Source organism: Pogona vitticeps, chromosome 2 (assembly GCF_051106095.1).
Source record: "Pogona vitticeps strain Pit_001003342236 chromosome 2, PviZW2.1, whole genome shotgun sequence".
Lineage (NCBI taxonomy): Eukaryota > Metazoa > Chordata > Lepidosauria > Squamata > Agamidae > Pogona > Pogona vitticeps.
This window is the reverse complement of record NC_135784.1, coordinates 17,388,658-17,410,818: the sequence shown is the minus strand read 5'-3', so window position 1 is coordinate 17,410,818 and position 22,161 is coordinate 17,388,658. Positions and strand designations below refer to the sequence as shown.

The window sequence follows — 22,161 nt, the reverse complement described above, 5'->3', positions numbered from 1 at the left end:
CCAAAGGTCTTAGCTGCAATAGCAATTACAGTACTCCACTTTAAAGGATCAGGCCACTTCAGAACTCTTCAACAATCTTAATCCTTTTTTTTTTGTATTAAGTTGTTTAAGTTTGCCTTCTAAGTCTTCTAGTGGCCATCCTTGCACTCTGTCGTTTGAGATCTGCACTTTGCACATGCACCAAGGTAGCGTCTTTCTTACCCTCACGCACTTGGACATCTTCTCTTCTGCTTTCCAATGCTGGTTTTGGACCTAACTCTTGAAGAAAAATTCATCAGAAAGATGCCCCCAATACAGTGCCCTTCAGAAACCAGGAAGTGGGACTGGGCACTTAACTGCAATTCCATCCTCCAAAACATTAAAAAGGCCCAAGAGGAGGACAAATTAGATGTGTAAAAGAAAACCTTCACACTGAGGATTAAATTTTATTTTTAGGTAGGAAGGCACTGTGTACCAACGTACAAGGCATCAAAAACATGGCCTAGACTAGAGGACTTTCTAATTTAGATTCCTCAGTACAAACCAGATTCTATTTCTGTATTAAATAAATTCCATTCTCAACTCAGTTCACCACATTTTAAAATGCACTTACAGCTGTTCTATCTTTACATTTTTCTTCAAACAGGAGGGAAAAGAAATTTCTGCTTTAGTCCATCCCTCTCACCCATCCCCATGAGAATATTCCCCCTGATTTATTATGAAATTCTTCCTTTTCAAAGTGGTGCCATGCTGGAATCCCCAAAAGAGTGGAAGGCATTTGGTCTTCCAGATCCTGATGAACCACGGCTCCAACCATGTCTCCTCGTTAGCCAGGCTGGCTTTGACTGATGGGAGATGGAGTTCAACCACTTACCAGAATTTCCCGGCTCTCTCTTAACATTTCCCAAGCGGTCGGATGACTTGTGGTCTTGCTGTGGCTCAGAAATGTGATTTTGTTCATTGTCAGTGCAGGTAATATCAGGCATGGAAGGAGAGGCCACGATCCTCCAGTTCTCTTCCATGACTTCCCTGTGGAGGGCCCTTTGGTCAGAATCCAGCAGCTCCCACTCCTCCTGGGTGAAACCTACCACCACCTCTTCAAAGGTCACAGGACACTGGATGGAAGGGGGAAAAGCATATATTTTCCACAGAAATACATACAAACATGAGCCAAATGATTAAATAAGATGAAATGCACTCAGATCCCTGTACAGTGGTGCCTCGCATAATGATCGCACCATTTAACGACAAATCCGCATTGCGATGTTTTAGAAACAGCTGATTGGCGGTTCCAAAATGGCCGCCGCATCAACAAAATGGCCGCCCGCAGCATTTTCACGGCGAAAAGAGCGGCCCAATGGAGGCTTCCCAGTTAGCGGTGAGTTTATCCCCCATAGGAACGCATTAGGGTCAATAAACTGATGCTCAAATCAGACAAGTCTGAAGTGCTGCTGGTAGGTGCCCCGCCAGATAGGTTAAACGGCCATTTCCCTACTTTAGATGGGATTACACTCCCCCTAAAGGACAGGGTCCGCAGCTTAGGGGTGCTCCTGGACCCCAGTCTGACCTTGGAAGCCCAGGTGGACTCGGTGTCCAGGGGTGCCTTCTTACAGCTGCGGAGAATATATCAACTTCGTCCTTACCTGGATGAACGGAGCCTAGCAGCAGTCACTCATGCACTGGTAACAACCAGACTGGACTACTGCAATGCGCTATACGTGGGGCAGCCTTTGAAGACGGTCCGACGACTGCAACTGGCACAGAACCGGGCTGCGCGGCTGGTAAGTGGTGCCGCCGCACGTACGCATATCACACCGGTTTTGAAAAATTTACATTGGCTGCCGGTTGCTGCTCAGGCCCAATTCAAAGTGCTACTTTGACATATAAAGCCCTAAACGGCTTAGGACCTGGTTACCTAAAGGACCACCTTCTTCCATATGAGCCTGCCCGTCCTCTAAGATCAGGCCAGGAGGCCCTTCTGAAGGTGCCATCCCTGAAAGAGGTGAGGGGGATGGCATGTCAAAATAGGGGCTTCTCGGCTGTTCCCCCCAACTTTGGAATGCCCTCCCTAGAGAGATCCGCCTAGCTCCAACACTTTTGGCCTTCCGGCGCCAGGCAAAGACCTTTCTGTTCAGCCAGCATTTTAATTAAACAATATCCCCTAGCTGGCCATGTGAGCAGCAGGACTTATTAATTTTGATATTTAAGAATTATTTTAATATATGCTATTTTATATTGTCTTTTAAAATGTTTTTAATGTTTTTAAGTTTTAATGCTGTACGCCGCCCAGAAGCCACTGGCAATGGTGCAGCTAAAAATATTGTAAATAAATAAATAAATAAATTAAACGGAGTTTATTGCGTTCCTATGGGGTTTTTCTTTCCGCTTAGCGACGTTTTCCCTGGAATGGATTAATGTCGCTATGCGGGGCACCACTGTACATGTATGATCATATACATGTGAATATGGATGAATACGTTTTTCAATTTTGATTTCTCCCACATTCAAATGCATTATTTATCAACTTCTTCCCAGATAACACCTTAAGAAATCCATGAATCTTTGGAACCTTTCCTCTGAAACTTATCACACTGAAACATTCCACATTCCTTCCCAGAAAGGCAAGCTGGGGAAGAAACAGTCAGGCTGCTCCCGGCATGACCTCCTAGAGATCCTTCTCTCACCTCTTCTGCTTTCACTCCATCATCAGCGAGAAGGGATGGCTCCATACACACTGCCAGCGTCATTCCAGCCCCTGCAAGAGATAGACGTGAGGTGGAGAATCAGCTGCATGCAGCATGTCCTGGACGATAGGATTAGAATCCTAAGATCAAAGTGACATCCCAACCAAAGGCAGAGGACGGCCCTTGTAAGACCGTGTGGTTTAGTGGGTCAGGCGTTGGACTGGAACTCGGGAGATGCCGTTTCTAGTCTCCACTGAGCCATGAAAGTCACAAGGTGCCTTCTAAAGTTATACTTCCTAAGCCTGACCCACCAAGTCAGGATGTTCTAGCAGAAGCAGAGGGATTCCTGAAAAGATTTGCAATATCTTGAACACACTGGACGATATGAGGAGGAGAAACCCTAAATGTCAGCAAATTATGCTGCTTAAAGCACTCTCTTGGCAATTTAATTCTGCAGGCTTCACATTGCCCACTTCTCAGTGAGTTGGACATTCCGTTTACCAACCTTGGAAGGATGGAAGGCTGAGTTCGTCTGGAGTTGGCGACTTAGGCCTGTCAGAACAAACGCAGACCAGGAGCAGAGTTTTGACGGCAGAACTGCAGATTAATCACTGCACCACCAGGTCAAGATTTATCCTATCTTTGTTCTGTATTTTAATTGTTCCAATGTCATTTAAGTGAAACACATCTCTTCTTATTCCCCATTCTAGCCATATATCAAGAGACTGTTTTAAGGTACCAATTCCTCACCTGCTGATTCTTGAAACACTTTTTGTATATTGAGAAAAGTGTGGTGGTAACACTTTCCTCCCACTCTCATAACTCAAGGAAACATAAATCCAACTATGGATCTCTTGAAGCTTTCCCAAAAGGAGATCAAGATGAAAAACAGCTCGCCTCCCAGCACCAGACCTTACCCAGTAAGGCGGCCCCTCCATCCCTTGCTTTCTTCTCCAGGGGAGCCTCTTCTTCTTCAGGGAAATCCGGCTGAACATCCAGAGACAGACCTTTGACCTCAAAGAGAAACAGAAGTCTAAGAAAAGCAATGAAGGAGGCAAAAATCTGCATTCATGGGGTTGGAACATAGGCCGCACACGGCCACTGCAGGCGTGCCCACCTTACATTTCGTTTTGTGGGTTGGGAGTGTGACAGGGACACCTGGGCCATCCGCCCTCCCCGTGGACCTGATGGAGACCCAAATAACAGGGAGGTGCAGAAAGAGAGATGGAGGTGCCAGGAAGAAGGAAGGGGATAAGAAGCAATTTCCCACCCTTGGCTGAGGGAGTGTGTTTGTGTGTGTGGAGGCTGGCAACACTTTGTGGGGGCCTGGATTAAAGGCGGAGAAGGAAGTAAGGAGAAGATTCTTCATCCTCAGGAATTGGATGTTGCGTCTGAAGAGCTAGACCCCATATTTTGTGCCCTGGGAAAAAAGGCAATTTGCGAACCATCTACAACTCCGGGACCAGGGTACATTGCCAGGAGGAGGTGACAAAAGATTGAGGACGTGAGAGGGGCCCGTAGATCTTTGGCCTGTAAGGATCACTGACCCCTATGGAGAACCACAGAGGCCAGCCACGTACCCGGGCCCTACACCGATCCAAACGGAGGAGCTGCAGGAGGAAGCCCGATAAGGAATGCCTGTGGTGGAGGCATCAAGGACTTCCAGGGAGAAAGGAGCCTGTGAGTGCCCACCAGGACAGGGTCTCCCTAAAGGGAGGGAACTGGCTGGAGTCAGTGCTGAAGACGAAAGCCCAGCCACAGACGATGGAGGGTTCTTGCCAAAGGAAGGGAACTCAGGCATCAAACAAAGACAGAACTGGGCAGGGAGTTAGTGAAGCCAACTCTGCTTCCTGGCAGACGGTTGGGATGGAGGTAACTGACACCCAACCAATTTTTGTGCTCTCTTGTCTTCCATTCATAAAATCAAGAATACACCCCAAGGAACCAGTGACTGAGGAGCCCATTTCCTACTGAGAAGGTTGTCTCCTGCATTGGAGCAGCAGCAAGTTGCATGATCCTAAGGAGCTTTGCCATCAACAGAAATAAAATTCAGTGTATTTTTCTATTTATAAGATGCCAATGTTTGATCTCTCCCCCCCCTCCATTTTTTTTGTTCTCTCCTCAGTTTACTTCCATGTATAAGACGACAACCAATTTTTAGTCTAAAGGTTTTAGACAAAAGTATCATCTCCCAGATGGCAAAATACAGCATTTCAATGGAATCAAATTAGCCATGGATGCAGGTGTTATAAGAGCACCTGGAGGCTTAGAGAAAATGCTCTCACCTTCTGCTCTTCCTGCCTCTTCTCCTCGGCCTGACTCAGGAGGAAGCCTTCGGCCAGGGCCACCGCCTGGGAACTGCTCTCCGCTCCACATTCCCTCACCCAGATGGACATCTCCGGGGGAAGGATGGCCAGGAACTGCTCCAGGATCACCAGGTCCAGGATCTGAGTCTTGGTGTGCCTTTCTGGCTTCAGCCACTGATGGCAAAGAAGGTGGAGACGGGTGCAAATCCCTCGGGGCCCTTCCGCTTCCTTGTAGGAAAACTGCCTGAAGCGCTGGCACTGTATGTCTGAGCCAACAACGTCCTCATTCAGCAAAGTGTACAACTTTCTTCCCATGAATTCCTCACTGCTTCGCCTCTTGATGGCAGGGAAGCCAACTGAACCTTGCTCGTCCATCTTCTCAGGCCCCACTCGTACTCTGCAAAACCAGTACTTTTCTCTGTGAATAATACATTGAAGAACATTATTAGAAATTACCATATTATACCACACTATATCACATCCATGAAGAGCGCCTCGGTTCTTCATCAGTTCCCCCTCCCAGCTGCCCGACAGAAAGAGAACAGAGAGGACGCAGAGGGCAGGAAGCTGTGGGGTCGCGGGCAGAGGCGCCGGGTTTGGGGAGGGGGGGAAGAGCTCGCCCCAGGAAGGAGGAGGATCATTCCTTCCTTCCTTCCTTCCTTCCTTTCCCCGAGTCGCCCTGCCAGCCTCTCCCCCGGACTCGGCCTCCCCCTGAAAGGCTCTAAAAGCCCGAAAAAGGCTCCCCTCGAAGCCTCTCCCGCCCGGGCAACCCCGCCGGAGGAAGGAAAGCGGCTCAACCCCTCACCCTCTCTCGGGGGGGGGGGCTTGGCGGGGATCCTCCTCTCGAGGAGGCGCCTCCCTTCCCTCCCTCCCTCGGCCGGGATGGGTTGGGGGGGCAGAGAAAGACTTTGGGGTCCCCCCCTCTGCCACCCTCTCCGGAGGGGACTGGGCTTCACCCTCCGAAAGGGCCAGGCAGGGAGCTCAGCTCGCCCGGGAAGGGAAACGCCGCCCAGCCGCCTGGGAAGGAGCTCAAGCCCCCGTTTCTCTCCGGAGGCTGAAAAAACAGGGACAGGAAGGGTTTTTTTTTCTGGGAGAGGACACTTCCTGTGATTGACTCACCGCTTCCCCTTTAGGAAAACCAACTCACTGCCTTTAACCCTTAGAGAACAAGAACAACACACACGCCCCCTTTCTGCCTCTCCCGCAACACCACCAAGGGAACATCCTTACCAAAAGCATTCATTCAGTTTTGCTCCTCTGGATTTGCACCAATTCTCACCTTACCTCTTCAATCACGGTTTCCAAGACCCAGCAGCAACATGTGCGGGAAATATAATAAATAGAATTATAAAGGACCGCCTCCTTCCATATGAGCCTACCCGGCTGTTAAGATCTAGCCAGGGGGCCCTTTTGAAAGAGCCATCCCTCAAGGAGGTAAGAGGGATGGTTTGTAGACAAAGGGCCTTCTCGGCAGCTGCCCCCAGACTATGGAACGCCCTCCCAACTGAAATTCGCCTGGCGCCGACACTGATGATATTTCGGCGCCAGGTCAAAACCTTCCTGTTCCAGAAGGCTTTTAATTGAAATAACATTAACTGTGGGTCTTAATGATGGCAATTTTAATTGTATTTTAATTGTATTTTAATTGTATTTTATTCATTTTATTTTATTCCATTGAATTTTAATTGTTGTAAGCCGCCCAGAGACCTTTGGGTAGAGTGGGCGGCATATAAATTAAATAAATAAATAAATAAATAAAATAAATAAATAAAGGAAAAAAGAATTCTATATTTTAAAAAATGTTAAAATTCATTTAATATTCTAAACAATGCAGTCCTTACAGAAAAATTGTAAACTTATTTTCGTTTCCTTTAAGATGAAGTACATGTATTCTGGTTCTATACTTCTTCCGATGCCAGGAAAAGAGAAAAGACATACTCTCGGTTATATGGAGTCCGAAAAGGAAAGGGCAATCTTTATTTAGCAAGAGCTGATTGAGGCTCGTAGTAATAGGCAGGGATGGGAAGTAAATGATAAAATTACGTAACTAAATTGGATTTAAGTCACACTGGTAACTTGACTCGTTTTTTCTCTCTCCAATGATTCAGACTCAACTCAGAACCCACTCCATTTTGGGGTGGAAAAAGCTTGCTTTTAATAGGCACTCAGGACTTGAGGCCTGGTAACAAAGACACACATTTGGGACTTTGACCCAAAGACTTGCCAACAGCCCTGAGAAAAGCCGGCCCTGGATGTCATTAAATCACAGGATCACCGTAAGTCAGAAGTGATGTGACAGGACAGAACAGCACCTATATTTGTGCTGGAGGTGGCTTAGAAACATTTAAAAAGAAGAAAAACAGATAAAAACACTTATCTTTTAAAAAAGGATACAAACCTGCCTTGCCATCATCCCATTCATACCAAGCTATTATAATTAAAACCCAAATAATAGCAAAAGATGCAGATACACAAATTAAAAAAAAAAACGAACAGCGTACTGGGTGAAACTTGTGCCAAATGAAATTTTATTCCCCTCTTAAAAACAGTCAAAGGTTGAAAGAGATGACAAGTTGGCAGTGGCTTTTGTGACCTACAAGCAACACACAGTCAGACCCTTTCCTGCATGACATTTCTGAAACTTCTGGTATTTTTAACAGGACCTCTCCTGAAAAATCTTAACAGGCTCGTAAAAAGCCAGGCAGTCGGTCCCTCTCAGGCAGGCAGTCCTCAGTCTGTGCAGGTGCTTCAAGAGTTACATCCAAGACTGTGAGATCAGCCTGCTTATGCAACAAGAAGCCAGATCAGGTCTTTCAGACGGGGGAACCTACGATCACAAAATAGGGGGGGCCAGTCAGAGGCCACAGGTTGCGCCACTTGAACAGGGCTGCTCTTGTATTCTGTTATTTCAGTTCCAATATCCTTCCCTTTTCCAGTATGCTGACAATTCCACCTGAAAGGCTATCTCCACGGCCTCTCACATTAGATTGTGCAGTTGGGAGATGCTAGAGTTCAAGGCAAGGAGGACCATCCCAAGAGGCAGAGGGTGAAGAATTGCTGCGTGATTACAACTCTGAAAGAGGGAGGGAACAGCAGAGGACTGGATTTCTTTAGGATAAGATTCTGCAAAATGATTTCCTTTCAAGGGGTGCCCATTCAACTTCCTTTTAGATGTCTACTTCCATGAATGAAACCATGCTTGCTAATTATATCAGGCCAAAACAACAAAAGCAGAAATAGCTTTGCCATTAAGAATAACCAGGATAAGTCAGGAGGCACACTTTGTTACGACCAGCTCTCCACCATCCTCTACCATGATTTACACTGTACAGAAAGAGGAAAAAAAGAAATTAGGGAAATTTCATTATCTCATGAAGTGACTGTGGAAAAAAGTCACCACCATCTTGATTTCTCTAAGACTCCCTTGACAAAACAACAACTGGTGGGCTTAAAACTTTACAGCTGGAAGGGTCTCCATGTTGTAAAAGTTAGTCTTAGCCACTAAAAGGAAAGTGGAGTTAATTTTCTAATGAATTGGGATAGAGATGAAATAAAACTGAATAGTCAAAACTCGTCAATGACTTCACCAACAACTGCAGTAATTCTCCTGTGTAGGCTTCCCTTGTCTACACTCTGTGATGTAAATTGGAAGTGAAACATTACCCAGATCCCGAGCATTTGTTTGGTTTCTTTCCTGTGTGTATTTTCTCATTCCACGTAATATCTGACTTAGAAACAACCAAAACTCCCTGAGTCTTGCATTTATATGACCTGTCTCTTGTGTCCCTGAAGGTTAAAATTCTGAGCAAAATGTTTCCCGAACTCCTGGCATTTATATTACTCTCCAATGTGGACTCGCTGGTGCCTGAGAAGGTGTGAACTCCGAATAAAACGTTTCCCACATTCCTGACACTTGTATGGCTTCTCTCCACTGTGGAGTTTCTGGTGAGTCAGAAGGTTTGCAATGACAGCAAAACATTTTCCACACTCATGGCATTTGTATGGTTTCTCTCCACTGTGGACTCTTTGGTGTGCGAGAAGGTGTGAACTCTCAGCAAAGCATTTCCCACATTCTTTGCACTTGTGTGGCTTCTCTCCAGTGTGGACTCTCTGGTGTCTCAGAAGTTGTGAACTCTGGGCAAAGCATTTCCCACATTCTTTGCACTTGTATGGCTTCTCTCCAGTGTGGACTCTCTGGTGTGTCAGGAGATTTGAATTGCGATTAAAAGATTTCCCACACTTCTGGCATTTGTATGGTTTCTCTCCTGTGTGGACGCTCTGGTGTGTCAGGAGGTTAGAACTGCGATTAAAAGATTTCCCACACGTCTGGCATTTGTATGGTTTCTCGTCTGACTGGAGTTTTTCATGTGTCATGAGGTGTGAAATCTCAAGTAAACCTTTCTCACAATCTTGGCATTTGTGTGGTTTTTCTCCGGTGTAGACTCCTTGGGGTGTGAGAGGACTTGAAGTCTGAGCAAAATATTTCCCACATTCTTCACATTTGAATATTTTGGGTCCTGTGTGGATACTCAGGTGTGCAAGAAAGCTTGAATTGTATGTAAAACATTTCCCACACTCCTGGCATTTGTATGCTTTCTCTTTTATGTGGACTCTCCGGTGTCTCAGGAGGTTTGAACTGCGATTAAAAGATATCCCATGCTCCTGGCGTTCATAAGGTTTCTCTCCTGTGTGGACACACTGATGTAGAAGTAGGGTTGAAGTGTATGTGAAACATTTCCCACACTCCCAACATTTGTACTGTTTCTCTCTTGTGTGGACTCTCTGGTGTGTCAGGAGGTTTGAATTCTGATTAAAAGATTTCCCACACTCCTGGCATTTGTATGGTTTGTCTCCTGTGTGGACTCTCTGGTGTGCAAGAAGGTGTGAATTGCATTTAAAAGATTTTCCACATTCCTGGCATTTGTATGGTTTTTCTTCTGTGTGGACACTCTGGTGTGCAAGAAGAGTTGAATTGTAAATAAAACATTTTCCACATTCCTGGCATCTGTGTGGTTTTTCTCCAGTGTGGAGTCTCTGGTGAGTCAGAAGGTTTGCATTGCTAGCAAAACATTTTCCACACTCGTGGCATTTGTATGGTTTTTCTCCAGTGTGGACTCTCTGGTGTCCGAGAAGGTATGAACTCTGGGCAAAACATTTCCCACATTCTTTGCATTTGTATGGCTTCTCTCCAGTGTGGACTCTCTGGTGTTTAAAAAGGCCTGAATTCTGAGCAAAACATTTCCCACACTTCTGGCATTTGTACGGTTTCTCTCCTGTGTGGACTCTCCAGTGTGCAAGAAGGTGTGAATTGCGTTTAAAAGATTTTCCACATTCCTGGCATTTGTATGGTTTTTCTCCAGTGTGGAGTCTCTGGTGAGTCAAAAGGTTTGCATTGATAGCAAAACATTTTCCACACTCGTGGCATTTGTATGGTTTCTCTCCTGTGTGGACTCTCCGGTGTGTCAGGAGGTTTGAATTGTGATTAAAAGATTTTCCACATTCCTGGCATTTGTATGGTTTTTCTTCCATATGGACACTCTGGTGTGCAAGAAGAGTTGAAGTGTAAGTAAAATATTTTCCGCATTCTTGACATTTGTACGGTTTCTCTCCCGTGTGGACTCGCTGGTGCACCTGAAGGAAAAAATTCCTGGCAAAACGTCTTCCACATTCCTGACATTGGTATTTTTTTCTTCCTATGGTGATTTTCTGGTGGCTCCTGATTTGTGATTCTCTATCCTCGCCTTTTCCAGATGCTTCCTTTTTGAAACATATGTTTGCACTGTGGACCCTCTTGTGAAGTGAAAGTGCCCTCCTTTCAGCAAAATATTTCCCACAAATATTGCCGTCATGCGGTTCTCCTCTGGCAGAACTTTTCTGATCTGTAGGAGGAACAATAAGCATAGAAAAGAATGAATTCTAAATGTAAACAAAATAAATCCTCTGGAAGGGGAAAGAGGTCTCTACATAAAAGAGAAGGAGCCAGAAAGGGAAATGAAGTATGCAAAAAAACAAAGAAAACTGTCATTTTCCTCCTTCACATTTTTGATCTTCAGATATGCAGAGACTGGCATTTTTTCTCTACGAAACTTTCTAGTGGTTTTTCACCTGCTGAGCGAAGCAACTTATGACTTAATGGCCTCGTTCCCTTGTTAATGAAACAGCCATTTTGTTTTTCTCTGCATTCTCATCTGAATGTGGGGACACGTATCAATATACCAGTTGCGTATTTCTACTGCAGTGTTTGAGGAAATGGAAAAGTTTAACCCTGGAATGAAATAATTAGTCTTAAAATTGCAATGTCCCTTTCTCCCCTTTCCCCCCACAAAGGGGTACGTGAAAGAGTTGAACTTTTGAGTTGTAAACTGACTCCGCTTTTTTGGCTGGATACGAAACCTAACGGGAAAAAACAAACAGAACCACAGTATGTCCCTCATGCAGTGTGGTACCCCATTCTCCACAACAGGAGGTGAAAATAACATGAGGTGCAATTATATACCAACCCACATCCACCTTCTGCCCAGCACCACAAAAAAGAAGAACTCCACGTGGAGTCCAGAAGGATGAAACAAAGAGTTGGACTTTTATACTGAATGTTTTGACCACCACGCTGGGGCGGAGATCATCAGCAAGGAACATGAAAAACACCTACCATACTTGCACAGACTAACATGGATACTACAACTACTTACTCATGCAGAAGGACCCTTCACGAGAGGCAATTAGAAAACTATCATCTTGACTTCCGGCTGACGCCGCAACGAGACAGCAGCAGGAGGACAGAGCTCTGTCCCCTGGGCTGAAATTCTGACCTGCTTGGGACACCATACGGTGTCGGAACCACCCCGGAGAGGTGGTGAACTGGGGGGGGGGGAAGCCTGTTGATCACGGGGGGAGACGGCGGTCACCTCCGTTCGATCCAGGAAACTCCCTAATCAGCCAACGGGCAGAAACAAGCAAACCTTTGCTTGCAAGTCGTCGGCAGCCGATTAATGAGAACAACAATTAAGCGATACAACATCAACGTTACTACGGGTGAGATAACTAATTGCTTGTGATTACCCCTGGACAATAAAATTCCTATATATAGGAAAAAGAACTTTCTATCACTCTCATGAATTATTAGCGGCAGATAATCTGGAAAGAGGATAGTTGATATGAAAAAATATTATGAAGATTAATTGGAATTAAGTACTGTACTCATTCAAATACTTTTAAAATACTTTAAGAACATTTAAGAACATTATAATTTGGGAACTTTCTCATAAGTTATTACTAGACAAGTTTTGACTCATGTTTTGTCTACCTGAACTCTCTTGGCATAACACCTAGAAACACTGACCTTGAACATTCCTGTTCATTTCTCTTTGATTTTTTTTTATGCCCGGCTGGATAAAATTAACCCTAAAGTGGATTTTTCTTTAAACGGTACCTTGGCCCAAACCTTTTGGAACTATCTCCAGAGACTTGGAATCTCAGTTTTTGCTGATGCAGAAATGTGGGAATTAGGCTACCAGGACATGGCTACAAACACAGAATTGAACTGTAAGACTTGGTGCTTCAGAATTTTGGTCCAGGCTTCTTTAGCCAAACTGACTAGCTGGCATAAACCCGTGGAAATTAGGCCATCAGGCCGCGGATACAACAATTACATTATACATCGAACTGGACTGTGAGACTTGGGGACCTTGAACTTTGGCTTAAGCTTCTGGACATCTGGAACAGAATGGCACAAGGACAATTTTGGGAGGAAACAAAATCTACTCTTCAATCAATATTAGAAATAGTGAGATCCCACTATCAAGAGGCAAAATTATCCAATCAACATCGGGAAAATTATAGTCAACAAGCAACTGGGAACAACGAAGAAGGAAATGTGCCACATGATGTATGCCAATCAAAAGAGGAGCTGGAGGAAACCAACCTAAAAGGAACCTCAACTTTGGACCAGAGGAGAGTACAAAGGGGGGAAGACAAGGGTACAAAAACAGTAAAATTAACCAAAAAAGCCTGGAAGATCCATCGAAGATAGACCAAGTGCTTAAAGAGCTAGTGGACATAAACCAGATGCACAAAATAGTTTCAAAGGGCATGAAAGATGGCATAATGCTTAGAGACACAAAAACACAAAGTGAAAATAGGGAAATGAGAGAGGGAATTACTTAGAAAGATGAAAAAGGGAAAAACGAGAAGGGGCCCCTTAATGTTTGAAAACATGTATATAATTAACATCGAGAATTGTAAAAGGGTATACTGTATTCTTTATATTAAAAAGTAGAATTAAATTGAAATAAGGGAGCCCAAATCAGGATAAAGATGTAATATGGTGGTCTTTCATTTTAGGTAAACTAAACTAGATATAAAGCTGGAGTATGGACCTGGAACTACCTTTAATAAGAATGCTATTAGAAGACTTGAGAATATTGTATATTATGAAAGTAGTGTTATGATAATAGCCATATTTTATATCAAAATATGTATATGAATGGTTTGAATGTTTGAAAGATGTTTGGAATTTGGGGGATAACTGGGAAGACACTGAGATGTAAAAAACAAATAATTGTAAGCAAAATATGTAACACGATGTTTGACAAGCACAAACTAATGTAGATAGGTTGAAAAACTAATAAAATGTTTATTAAAAAAAAAGAAGTGGTTTGCCATAGGTAAACTGTACAGTTCCAAGCTTCCCCCTAGAGGAAGAGAAGGGGAAACCACTTCTCGGAGTATTTTCTACCTGGAAAACCCTGGAAAGGGTCACCATTAGTCAGAATTCACTTGACAGCCCATCATGTAGATAGATTAAAAAACTAATAAAATGTTTTAAAAAATAAACTATCATCTTCACTCTATATTTACCACTCTCCATTGCTCACTTGGGTAGAAAGAACTGCAGTACAGTGGTGGCTCGCAAGATTAATGCCTTGCAATACAAAACACTCGCAAGACAAATGGTTTTGGCGATGGCCTTGATAACTCGCAAGACAAATGTTCCTATGGACGTGCTTCACAAGACAAATGTTTTCCGTTTTCTGTTCCTGCCTCATGTTTGCTGATTTTTAAATGTTTTTCTATGATGTTTAAAAAGTTAAAGTTTTTTGATTGAAACTTTTGAAATCATCTCCACAATATGTATGGCTTTAAAGAGCACTTAATAAACCCTTTGTAAACCAAATTTGACTTTGTTCTGACTTTTTTTGCCCATAGGAACGCATTAATTAGATTTCAATGCATTCCTATAGGAAAACGTGTTTCGCAAGACGAATTTTTTGTAAGACAACATTAACCTCAGAACGAATTAAATTCATCTTGTAAGGCACTACTGTATTACACTATCAGGTAACAAAAGCCAGACACAAAAGATTCTTTTTAAAAAGGTCTCCATCCTTTTTTTTTGTCTTTAGCATTTTTAAAGGTGAAGACTACCATAAGGTGCCCAGAGGTCTAAGCTGCAATCACAATTTGCTGTTCTTTAGTCATGAAGTCGTGTCCGACTCTTCGTGACCCCATGGACTAGAGCACGCCAGGACCTCCTGTCTTCCACTGTTTCCCGGAATTGGGTCAAACCCATGTTGGTAGTTTCGATGACACTGTCCAACCATCTTGTCCTCTGTTGTTGTTAGCGCAAAACCTTGACAGTTGTTCTCTTTTCCTCTTGACCTCACACTTTCCCAACATCAGGGTCTTTTCCAGGGAGTCTTCTCTTCTCATGAGATGGCCAAAATACTGGACCTCTGTCCTTCAGCCTCAGCTTCAGGATCTGTCCTTCCAGTAAACACTCAGGGTTGATTTCCTTCAAAATGGATACGTTTGATCTCCTTGCAGTCCTGGAGACTCTCAAGAGTCTCCTCCAGCACCACAATTCAAAAGCATTAATTTTTCGGCAGTCAGCCTTCTTTATCGTCCACCACTCATTTCCATACATTGCTACTTGAAAAACCATAGCTTTGACGATGCGGACCTTTGCCAGGAAGGTGATGTCTGCTTTTTCAGATGCTATCTAGGTTTGTCATCGCTTTCCTCCGAAGAAGCAGGGATCTTTTGATATCATGGCTGCTGTCACCATCTGCAGTGATCATGGAACTCAAGAAAGTAAAATCTGTCTCTGCCTCCATATCTTCCCCTTCTATTTGCCAGGAGGTGATGGGACCAGTGGCCATGATCTTAGTTTTTTTTTTATGTTGAGCTTCAAACCATTTTTGGTGCTCTCCTGTTTCACCCTCATTAAGAGGTTCTTTAAGTCCTCTTCACTTTCTGCCATCAGAGTGGTATCATCTGCATATCTGAGTTTGTTGATATTTCTTCCGGCAATCTTAATTCGGGTTTGGGATTCATCCAGTCCTCCCTTTCAAATGATGTATTCTGCATATAAGTTAAATAAGCAGGGAGACAATATACAGCCTTATCGTACCCAATTTTCAAACAATCAGTTGTTCCATATCCAGTTCTAACTGTTGCTTCCTGTCTCACATATAGATTTCTCAGGAGATAGATAAGGTGGTCAGGCACTCCCATTTCTTCAAGAACTTACAATAGTTTGTTGTGATCCACACAGTGCATTTTTTTGTGTAGTCAATGAAGCAGAAGTAGGTGTTTTTCTGGAACTCGCTGACTTTCTCCATAATCCAGCGCATGTTCGCAATTTGGTCTCTAGTTCCTCTGCCCCTTCAGAATCCAGCTTGTACTTCTGGGAGTTATCGGTCCACATACTGTTGAAGCCTACCTTGGAGGATTTTGAGCATAACCTTGCTAGCGTGGGAAATGAGTGCAATTGTGTGGTAGTTGGAGCATTCTTTAGCACTGCCCTTCTTTGGGAATGGGATGTAGACTGATCTTTTCCAATCCTCTGGCCACTGTTGGGTTTTCCAAACTCACTTGCATATTGAGTGTAGCACCTTAAATAGTTCGACTGGAATGCCATCACCTCCACGGGCCTTGTTGTTAGATAAGCATTCTAAGGCTCACTTGACTTTACTCTCCAGGATGTCTGGCTCAAAGTCAGCAATCACACCATCTGGGTTGTCTGGGATATTCAAATCTTTCTGGTATATTTCCTCTGTGTATTCTTGCCACCTCTTGTCTTCTGCTTCTGTGAGGTCCCTCCCATTTTTCTCGTTTATCATGTCTATCTTTGCAGAAAAGGTTCATTTAAAAGCTCCAATTTTCTTCAACCAGATCTCTGGTTTTTCCCTTTCTATTCTTTTCGTCTATTTATTTGCACTGTTCATGTAAGAAGGCCCTCTTGTCCCTCCTTGCTATTCTTTGGAACTCTGCATTCCATTTTCTGTAACTTTCCCTATCTCCCTTGCATTTTGCTTCCCTTCTCTACTATTTGTAACGGCTCGTTGGACAGCCACTTTGCTTTCTTGCATTTTCTTTTCTTTGGGATGGTTTTTGTTGCTGCCTCCTGTACAATGTTACGAGCCTTCATCCATAGTTCTTCCAGCATTCTGTCCACCAAATCTAGTTCCTTAAATTCTAGTTCCTTAAATCTGTTCTTCACTTCCACTTGGTATTCATAAGGTAATTGGTTTAGATTATACTGACTAGCCCAGTGGTTTTTCCTACGTTATTCAGTTTAAGCTTGAATTTGGCTATAAGAAGCTGATGATCAGAGCTACAATCAGATCCAGGTCTTGGTTTTGCTGACTGTATAGAGCTTCTCCATCTTTGGCTGCAGAGAACAGAATGAACCTGATTTCGGTATTGCCCATCTGGTGATTTCCATGTGTAGTTGCCTCTTGTGTTGTTGGAAAAGAGGGTTTGTGATGACCAGCTTGTTCTCTTGACAAAACTCTATTAGCCTTTGCCCTGCTTCATTTCGAACTCCAAAGCCAAGTTTATCTGTTGTTCCTTTTATCTCTTGACTCCCTACTTTGGCATTCCAGTCCCCTATAGTGACAAGAACATCTTTCTTTTATGTCAGTTCTAGAAGGTGTTGTAAGTCTTCAGAGAATTGGTCAATTTCAGCCTCTTCAGCATTGGTGGTTGTCTTTGTATTAAATAAATTCCAGTCTCAGCTCAGTTCACCTATTTGAAAATGCACTTACAGCTGTTCTATCCTTACATTTTTCTTCTAACAGGAGGGAAAAGAAATTCCTGCTCTAGCCCATCCCTCTCACCCATCCCCATGGGGATATTCTCGCTGTTCCATTATGAAATTCTTCTTTTTCAAAGTGGTGCCTTGCCAGAATCCCCTAAAGAGTGGGAGACATTTGGTCTTCCAGATCCTGATGAACTACGGCTCCAACCATATCTCTTCGTTAGCCGCGCTGGCTTTGACTGGTGGGAGATGGAGTTCAACCACTTACCAGAATTCCCCGGCTCTCTCTTAACATTTCCCAAGCGGTCGGATGACTTGTGGTCTTGTTGTGGCTCAGAAATGTGATTTTGTTCATGGTCAGTGCAGATAACATCAGGCATGGAAGGAGAGGCCACGATCCTCCAGTTCTCTTCCATGACTTCCCTGTGGAGGGCCCTTTGGTCAGGATCCAGCAGCGCCCACTCCTCCTGGGTGAAACCTACCGCCACCTCTTCAAAGGTCACTGGACACTGGATGGAAGGGGGAAAAAGAATATCTTTCTCACAGAAAGAAATACAAACATGAGCCAAATGATTAAATAAAACGAGGTGCTCTCAGATCCCTGTACCTCTATGAACCAGTCTGTGAATATGGATGAATACGTTTTTTAATTTTCATTACTCCCACATTCAAATGCATTATTTCTCAACTTCTTCCCAGATAACAAGAAATCCATGAATGTTTGGAACCTTTCCTAAAAAATATATTACAACAAAACACGCCCCCAACCTTTCCAGAAAGGCAAGCTGGGGAAGAAACAGTCAAGCTGCTCCTGGCACGACCTTGTAGAGATCCTTCTCTCACCTCTTCTGCTTTTACTCCATCATCAGGAAGAAGGGATGGCTCCGTACACACTGCCAGCGCCACTTCAACCCCTGCAAGAGACAGACGTGAGGTGGAAAACCAGCTGCATTGAGCATGTCTTGGACAACAGGATTAGAATCCTAAGATCAAAGTGACATCCCAACCAAAGGCACAGGACGGCCCTTGTAAGACACTGTGGTTTAGAGGGTCAGATGTTGGACTGGAACTTGGGAGATGCCGTTTCTAGTCTCCACTGAGCCATGAAAGTCACAAGGTGCCTTCTAAAGTTATACTTCCTAAGCCTGACCCACCAAGTCAGGATGTTCTAGCAGAAGCAGAGGGATTCCAGAAAAGTTGTGCAATATCTTGAACACACTGGACGATATGAGGAGGAGAAACCCTAAATGTCAGCAAATTATGCTGCTTAAAGCACTCTCTTGGCAATTTAATTCTGCAGGCTTCACATTGCCCACCTCTCAGGGAGTTGGACATTCCGTTTAGAAACCTTGGAAGGACGGAAGGCTGAGTTCGTCTGGAGTTGGCTACTTAAGCCTGTCAGAACAAACGCAGACCAGGAGCAGAGTTTTGACTGCAGAACTGCAGATTAATCACTGCACCACCAGGTCAAGATTTATCCTATCCTTGTTCTGTATTTTAAATGTTCCAATGTCATTTATGTGAAACACATCTCTTCTTATTCCTCATTCTAGCCATATATCAAGAGGCTGTTTTTACCTACCAATTCTTCAACTGCTGACTCTTGAAACACATTTTGTATATGGAGAAATGTGCAGTGGTAACGCTTTCCTCCCACTCTCAAAACTCAAGGAAACATAAATGCAATCATGGATCTCTTGAAGCTTTCAGATAAGGAGATCAAGTTGAAAAACAGCTGGCCTCCCAGCACCAGACCTTACCCAGCAAGGCGGCCCCTCCATCCCTTGCTCTGTTCTCCAGGGGAGCCTCTTCTTCTGCAGGGAAATCCGGCTGAACGTCCAGAGACAGATCTTTAACCTCAAAGAGAAAGAGAAGTCTAAGAAAAACATTGAAAGAAAGAGGCAAAAATCTGCATTCATGGGGTTCAAACAGAGGCCGTACATGGCCACTGCAACCACCGCCACATTACATTTGGTTTTGTGGTTGGGAATGTGACAGGGACACCTAGGCCATCTGCCCTCCCCGTAGACATGATGAAGACCCAAGCGTGCTCGTGTGTGTGTACGCTGGAACCATGTTGTGGGAGTCTGGATTAAAAGAGGAGAAGGAATGAAGGAAGGAGAGGACTCATCATCCTCAGGATTTGGAGGTTGTGTCTGAAGAACTAGACCCCATACAGTGGTGCCTCGCTTAGCGATGTTAATTCATTCAGAAAAAATCGCTGCTAAGCGATTTCATCGCAAAGCGAAATAAAAAAGCCCATTAAAACACAATTAATGTGTTCGTATTGGCTTAAAACTCACTGTTGGGCGGAGATCCTCCATAGCGTCGCCATTTTCCATGCCTCTAAAGCAAGGAATCCATCCCAAAAAACAGCGGGCGACCATGTTTTTTCCTGGCGGCCATTTTGATACCACTGATCATCTGTGCGAAAATGGGGGCTTTGTGATGATCATTTCCCTGGGATCATCGCAAAGCGAAAATACACCATAGGGAACATCGCAAAGAGATCGCTTTTGCGATTGTAAAAAGTCCATCGCAAAGAGATTTCGTCGCTAAACGGAGCGATCACTATGCGAGGCACCACTGTATTTTCTGACCTGGGAAAGAAAGGCAATTTGCTGACTATCTATTATCCCGGTTCCAGGGTACATCGCCAGGAGGAGGTGACAAAAGAATGAGGACGTGAGAGGGGCCCATAGATCTTTGGCCTGTAAGGATCACTGACCCCCATGGAGACCACAGAGGCCAGCCAGGTACCCGGGCCCTACACCGATCCAAACGGAGGAGTTGCAGGAGGAAGCCCAATAAGGAATGACTGTGGTGGAGGCAGTAAGGACTTCAAGGGAGAAAGAAGCCTGTGAGTGCCCACCAAGACAGGGTCTCCCTAAAGGGAGGGAACTGGCTGGAGTCAGTGCTGAAGACGAAAGCCCAGCCACAGACGATGGAGGGTTCTTGCCAAAGGAAGGGAACTCAGGCATCAAACAAAGACAGAACTGGGCAGGGAGTTAGTGAAGCCAACTCTGCTTCCTGGCAGACGGTTGGGATGGAGTGTATCCAACACCCAACTTATTTTGGACCCTCTTCCCTTCCATCCATAAAATCAAGAATAGACCCCATGCAACCAGAGACTCAGGAGCCCCTTTCCTACCAAAAAGGCTCTCTCCTGCATTGGATCAGCAGCAATCACAATAATGCATGTCTCTTTTGAAAACAAAACATGATGAACAATCCTAAGGAGTTTTGTCATCAACAAAAATAGAATTTACTGTATTTTTCTGTTTATAAGAAGCCCCGATATATAAAACGACCCCCCACTTTTCTAACCCCATATTACAAAATTTGCTCCCTGCTTTCCCCGCTACTTCCTAAGCCTGGGGCTTACAAAGGGGGAGGAAAGCACCGGTCAAAACGTGGCAGGATCTGTTTGATTCCTTCCGCTGTCCACTTGTTTTTGTTCTCTACTTTTTACTTTCAAATAAATAAAAAAACTTCGACAAAAGCATTGTCTGCCAGATGGAAAAATATAGTACATCTAATTTCAATGGAACAGTAATCAACTTGGCCATGGATGCAGGCTTTATAAGAGCATGTGGGGGCTCAGAGGAAATGCTCTCACCTTCTTCTTTTCCTGCCTCTTCTCCTCGGCCTGACTCAGGAGGAAGCCTTCGGCCAGGGCCACGGCCTGGGAACTGGTCTCCGCTCCACATTCCCTCACCCAGCTGGACATCTCCGGGGGAAGGATGGCCAGGAACTGCTCCAGGATCACCAGGTCCAGGATCTGAGCCTTGGTGTGCCTTTCTGGCTTCAACCACCGATGGCAGAGACGGTGGAGTCGGGTGCAAGCTTCTCGGGGCCCTTCCGCTTCCTCATAGGAAAACCGCCTGAAGAGCTGGCACTGTATGTCTGAACCAACAACTTCCTCATACAGTGAGTTGTGCAACTTTCTTCCCTGGATTTCCTCACTGCTTCGCCTCTTGACAGAAGGGAAGCCAACTGAATCTTGCTTGTCCATCTTCTCAGGCCCCACTCGTACTCTGCAAAACCAATACTTTTCTCTGTGAATAATTCATTGAAGAATATTACAGTGGTGCCCCACATAGCGAGGTTAATCCGTTCCGGATTAACCTTCGCTATGTGAAAACATCGCTAAGCGGAACATAAAAACCCATTGGGCCCTAAACTCACTGTTCAGCGAGGATCCTCCATAGGGGCGGCCATTTTCGCCGCCTCGGTAAACGAGGAATCCATCTAGAAAACAGGGGTGGCCATTTTGGAACCGCCAGTCAGCTGGCATTTCCCCCAGCTGGCCTGCGGGCGCTTCCTAAGGAGCCTCCCGAGGAAGAGGAGGAGGTGAAGCAGGAGACGAGGAGATGAAGCGGGAGACAGGGAGACAGGCGCCCGGCCACGCTGGGGCTCGTTCCCTCCCTCCTTCCTCCGCAGCCCCGGACAGGACAAGCCGGCCGGTGGCCAGCCTTTGGAGAAGGGAGCCAGGTGCCCGGCGCGCTGGGGCTCGTTCCCTCCCTCCTTCCTCCGCAGCCCCGGACAGGACAAGCCGGCCGGTGGCCAGCCTTTGGAGAAGGGGAGGAGATGGAGGCGGAGACAGCGAGCCAGGTGCCCGGCGCGCTGGGGCTCGTTCCCTCCCTCCTTCTTCCTCCGCAGCCCCGGACAGGACAAGCCGGCCGGTGGCCAGCCTTTGGAGAAGGGGACCAGATGGAGGCAGAGACGGCGAGCCAGGCACCTGGCCCTTTCCCTTCCCGTGCCGCCTCCCCCGGCCCGGGACGAGTGAGCTGGCCAAAGCACTGCTCACTGCCAGCCCTGGGCTGAGCTCCCGCTGCCTCCTCCTCAGAGGAAGAAGAGGAGGTGGAGCAGGAGAAGGGCAGTCAGGCGCCCGCCCCTTTCCCTTCCCCCGCCGCCTCTGTGGCCCCGGGAGGAGCGAACTGGCCGTCCGCCAGCTTTTTCGGCCAGCTGACAGGTGGGAGCTTGAGAAGGACCGCAGGGGGGAGCCCTCCCCCGTGGTCCTTCCGAAGCCCCCGCCGGTCAGCTGGGGGAAAATGGGGCCTATGGGGAAACATCGCAAAGCGATGTTTCCCCATAGGGAACATTGGTATGCGATCACATTAGCGATCGCAAAATCAGCATCGCTATGCGG

The 22,161-nt window shown here is 45.4% G+C and overlaps 1 protein-coding gene and 1 long non-coding RNA gene across 13 annotated transcripts in view; one reads left to right on the top strand and one right to left on the bottom strand.

The window, feature by feature from the left end:
• The window catches only part of LOC110071305 (uncharacterized), a 204,317-nt gene that overhangs the window by 53,289 nt on the left and 128,867 nt on the right, over window positions 1-22,161 (bottom strand). For 3 of the 12 annotated variants that reach the window (XM_078388039.1, XM_078388042.1, XM_078388043.1), the window contains exon 1: window positions 4,949-5,846. The exons of 1 other annotated variant lie outside the window; for it this stretch is intronic. In XM_078388039.1, coding sequence (XP_078244165.1) covers window positions 4,949-5,476 — 528 coding nt within the window. In that variant the 5' untranslated portion in view covers window positions 5,477-5,846. Of the gene's footprint in view, window positions 1-853; window positions 1,095-2,663; window positions 2,735-3,580; window positions 3,678-4,948; window positions 6,027-7,474; window positions 10,849-17,277; window positions 17,519-17,852; window positions 17,924-18,769; window positions 18,867-20,628; window positions 21,047-22,161 lie in introns of those variants that run through there. 8 more of the 12 variants (XM_078388035.1, XM_078388044.1, XR_013542609.1 and 5 more) reach the window with 8 other exon arrangements.
• The window catches only part of LOC144587481 (uncharacterized), a 152,305-nt gene that overhangs the window by 90,652 nt on the left and 39,492 nt on the right, over window positions 1-22,161 (top strand). The window lies entirely within an intron of this gene.